The 4,584-nt window shown below is 50.7% G+C and overlaps 1 protein-coding gene across 2 annotated transcripts in view; it reads left to right on the top strand.

Annotated features, from left to right (window-relative positions):
* The window catches only part of TMEM161A (transmembrane protein 161A), a 14,274-nt gene extending 9,927 nt beyond the window's left edge, over positions 1 to 4,347 (top strand). For both annotated transcript variants that reach the window (XM_069069949.1, XM_069069872.1), the window contains exons 11-12: positions 3,280 to 3,376; positions 3,458 to 4,347. In XM_069069949.1, coding sequence (XP_068926050.1) covers positions 3,280 to 3,376; positions 3,458 to 3,708 — 348 coding nt within the window. In that variant the 3' untranslated portion in view covers positions 3,709 to 4,347. The remainder of the gene's footprint in view (positions 1 to 3,279; positions 3,377 to 3,457) is intronic.
* Positions 4,348 to 4,584: the final 237 nt, after the last annotated feature.

Below are 4,584 nucleotides of genomic sequence, written 5' to 3'. Positions count from 1 at the left end.
CCTTCCTTCCTTCCTTCCTTCTCTCCATCCTTAGGCTGGAGTACAATAACTACCCCACTCCCCAGTCCCAGTGCTGATGGGCTCCAAGGCTTTCCCCTACTCCATTTCCAGTTGGACTGCCTCACCCTTCCTTAGGCATCCTGGTGGCTCCCAAGAGCTCTCCATATTGACATGGACTTAGTGTGGACGCCTAGGGCAGCTCAGAACCTCTGAGTCCCAGGGAGCCATCAGCCTCAGTGCCTCCCAGGAACAGAGATTACAGGCATTCGCCACCACAGGGAGCCCATTTACCCCTTCATTGCTCAATCTTGTGGCCTTTTTCCAGCCCTCACGCTTCCCCGCCTGTGTGCTGCTGTTGGCGTGGTTGAGCACCCTCCCCTCCTGGACTTTCTCTGTCCCTGGTTTTCTACGTTATTTTTCCCTGCCGAGCCAATCCTGCATCTTCTTTGCCAGATCTTCAGGTCTATCCCATGCCCTGACTGTGAGTGTTCCCCAAGATTTTGTCCTCAGCCCTTCTCTTCTCTCTTGGTAATCTCATCAGCTCCGATGGCTTTAGTTCCCACCTCCATGCCAATGACCCTCAGCTTCAGCCTCTCTCCTCACCTAGAGTTCTGCATCTCCAGTGGCCTCTTGGACATTTCCATCTAGATGGTCCCGAGATGTCTCAAATTCCCACCACCGTCCTTGACTCCTCACTCTCACCCTGTGTAGCCAGTCCTTGATCTTTCTCTCTCCCAAGGATCTCTTGCACCTCCTCCTCCCCCTTCTCTCCTGTCACACACCTTCACTGTTGTCCAGACCCTCCTTGACTCTCACCCTGATTGTTGCAGCAGCTTCTTGCTTCGGGTCTCTTCCCATCCTCATCTGTCTGACTCCCTGCTGCTGCCAAAGGAATTTCCCTGAAGTGCAGACCAGACTGTGGGATAACTGTTTGGCCAACTCCAGTGGCTTCCTGTTGGCCCTGGGGTAAAATATCAACTACCTTGTTTAGCTTTGAAAGCCCTGTACAACATGGTGCCGCCCTCTCCAGTTTCTGGGTATTTCTTTCCTCCTGCACACAGTAAGTCAGCCAGACTGGCCTCCTGCTCTCTCTCCCATCTCTGCACCTTTGCACAGGCCATCCCCCATGCCTGGAATGCCTTCCCTTTTCACCTGGGTCATGGAATTCCTCTCTTCCTCATGTGAGCTGTCATGCCCACTCCTCCATGCCACTCCTTATCCCCTGCCCTTGTCCACCTACCAAACTCTCTTGCATTGAACCACCCTGTACTTTATTCTCATTATATTTGTTCTAGAGACATTTATGTATGGACTGTCTTCCCCATTAGAAGTTCAGCTGCTTGGGAGAGAAGTTAGGTCATTCATTTTACTCCCTTTACCCCAGTCTTCAGCACAAGGCCCGGCTACAGAGTAGGCTCCACAGACTTCCCAGGAATCTTTCCATGGGCCCTTTGATTCCATTCTCTCATGGGGAATACCCCAAGCAATTGATTTCCCTGTGAAATAGGGTTATACCTACTTTATGGAGGAGGAAACAGAAGCAGAGAGGGTTGAAATGACATTCATGGTCATACACCTGGTAATCTACTGGTCAGGCAAACTTCGCTAGGCCCTTACTATGTGACCGGTGTTGGCACTACAGAGACTCAAAACAGAAAGCCCCAGCCTTCAGACACGATTCCATTGGGAGCGCCTGTGTACATATGCATGTATATGTCTGTACCCACACATGAGCTCATACATGTCTGTGTTAGATGCCATTCCATTAGGGAAGACTACATGCATGTGTGTATATGTGCATACACATCTACACCCATGTACCCGTATACAGTAGATTCCATTCCATTGGGGGAGCCTACTTACATATGTGCATATACATATTCATGTATGCATATACACACACCACACATATAAGTATAGACATAGATATGTGTGCATGTCAGATTCCATTCCATTGGGGAACTGACACAGATGTATGCACTCACACACACACATATACATATCCATGTTTATTAAGTTTCATTCCATTGGGGAGCCTACACAGAGACACATACATGCACACACGTACACATATATGTTTGTTGGATTCCATTAGGGGAGCCTACATAGGTGCGTGTACACACACACATATATACACACATGTACACACATACACACGTTTATTAGATTCCATTCCATTGGGGAGCCTACATAGGTGCATGTACACACACATACATGCACATACATGTACACACATATATGCGTGTTAGATTCCATTACATTAGGGGAGCCTACATTGGTGCGTGTGCACACACTTACACACATATACATACATGTTTATTAGATTCCATTCCATGAGGGGAGCAGTTTGTATAGATGCACATGTATACATGTGTGAATTAGATTCTGTTAAGGGGCCTGGATACACACATGTAGAATTGTACATACACAGTGCACACATACATGCACAATATTCACGTGTATACACAGACCCCCCTAATAGAATGGGGGTAAATATTACTGTGTTGATGTGTCATGCATAAATAGTGTAATCACATAACATGCATAGAGTGTATACATACTTACATACATGTCACAAAGTGACTCTTGCAGGGCCTCAGCAGCCGGGTAGATGGAAAGAAGCCTGGGTTTCGCTGGGGGGAGAGGAGAAGAGGGCATGGACAGATGCCTGTGCAGAGATGGGAGGTGGAAGTTGGTGGGGGGGGGAGCTTGCGAGGCCAGATCCACAGATCCAGGCTGGGAAGAGCCATGCGTGCCAGAGAAGTTGGTAGTCGGCCTTCAAGGCCACAGGGGCCCTGGTGTTGGTGGAGCTGTGGTAGTTCTGTGGAGGACAGACGGAGGCAGGGAGGCCATTCAGTGAGGGTGGGATTCCAGTCTAGCTCTTAGGAATCTGGTTCACCTCCCCAGTTTTCAGACCTGGACACAGCATGGTGCAGCATAAAGGTGTGTTTGGGTTCAGATCTTGGCTCCAACACTGAGCAGCTTTGGGACCTTGAGCAAGTCACTGAACCTCTGTACCTCAGTCCCTCCATCTCTGAAATGGGGGTGGTCCCGAAGCACACTTCCTGTCTCATGGGGTTGCTGTTTGTCAAACACTATAGAAGTGGGAGTTCTTCTTTTTATCTGTTGGATCTTTCCCAGCATCACCTGGGAGGGGGGTGTACCTTACACCCCCTGGTGACCCCCTCCCCCCCCAGAAGCCTCCTGGGCAGCAGAGGTAGCTGGGAGCTGGGCCCCTTTTCTGCCTCCCTGACCTTTGTTCTCTCTTCCACTCTCCAGATCACTCGGATTTACTGCTATGTCTCGGTGGTGAGCTTGCAGTACCTGGCCCCCATCATCCTCACCCTTCACCTTACGCTGTTACTGAAGACTCTAGGTATGGGTTGGGCTGGGGAGGGTCCAGCGGTGGACCAGCCCCCAGCTCTCTCCCCTCACTGTCCTCTTCCCATCTCCACAGGTGGCTACTCCTGGGGCCTGGGATCCACCAGCCATCTCCCCAAACCAGCCCCACCACCAGCCCCGGCTGCCAGCCCTGGAGAAGATGAGGTGCAGGCCACAGTGGCCCAGGTCCTGGGGGCCCTGGGTGGCCTCTTCACCCCTGCCTTCTATCGGGGCCTCTTTGCCTTCCTCACCTGGTGGACAGCCGCATGCCAGCTGCTTACCAGTCTCTTTGGTCTCTACTTCCACCAGCGCCTGGCATCTTCCTAGCCTCCCTTGGGGAGGGCTAGGGTTATGTGACTGTGTGCCATCTTCTTCAGGTCTGTGGGCCAGAGCGTGGCCTGGATTGGTGCCAGGGGCATATAGGGAGGCTTGGCCCTTCCACACTGAGCAGTGCTGGGCAGAGATGGTTGCCACCATTTCTGCTCAGGAGTCCTCTTCTCATCCACCAGTTTCACCCTTAGTGCCTGAGACCGTGGACCCCCAGGCTAGGAGCTGCTGCCTCAGCTCCAGTCTTCCTCTCCCTGTGACTTTGACCTCTGCTGACTCTTGGGAGCTGGGCTAATCCCTGGGACCTTTGACAAGGGTAGTGAGAAAGGGGGTCCTGTCAAATTAGCCTTTCCAGGAGAGGGACCGAGAGCATAGGAGGGGAGAAAACCCCCATTTCTGGCTCAGCTTGGAGCCCTCTTTCTCAGAAATGGAGGGAGAGAGAGAAAGAGAGAAGAGCCTCCTGGGTACGTGGGAGGTGGCGGAAGTGTTCTCCTCCATGGGCTGAGTTTGCTCCTTATTTTAATTCAGGACCTTTTACTGTGTCCTGGAACCTTCAGCATTCTGGTGACATCTATGCACTCTTTCTCAGAATAAGGTTTTTAAATGCATAAAATAAAATATGTAAAATTACAAAGGAAATCAATTATATTGAAATACAGTTATCAGAATATATTTTTAAGTTCACGAACCCTTGGTTATGGGCCCCCTTTTGAATTGAATAAAGGAGGATGATGGTTGACAGAGAAGGCTGTCACATCCATCATTCCTTGGGTCAGGAGTTTAGCAAGGGTCTGCCCTGCCTCTAGGAGTATAGTGGGTGTGAGTGTGGGCCCTAAGGATATTTATCGCCCCTTCAGGTGTCATCTTTAGCCTGCC

This window comes from Petaurus breviceps, unplaced genomic scaffold, assembly GCF_028583685.1.
Source record: "Petaurus breviceps papuanus isolate PSGF00001 unplaced genomic scaffold, PetGlider_PUasm1.0 108, whole genome shotgun sequence".
NCBI classification, from domain to species: domain Eukaryota; kingdom Metazoa; phylum Chordata; class Mammalia; order Diprotodontia; family Petauridae; genus Petaurus; species Petaurus breviceps.
Note: the sequence above shows the minus strand (reverse complement) of the source record. Positions and strands in the feature narration are given on the sequence as shown.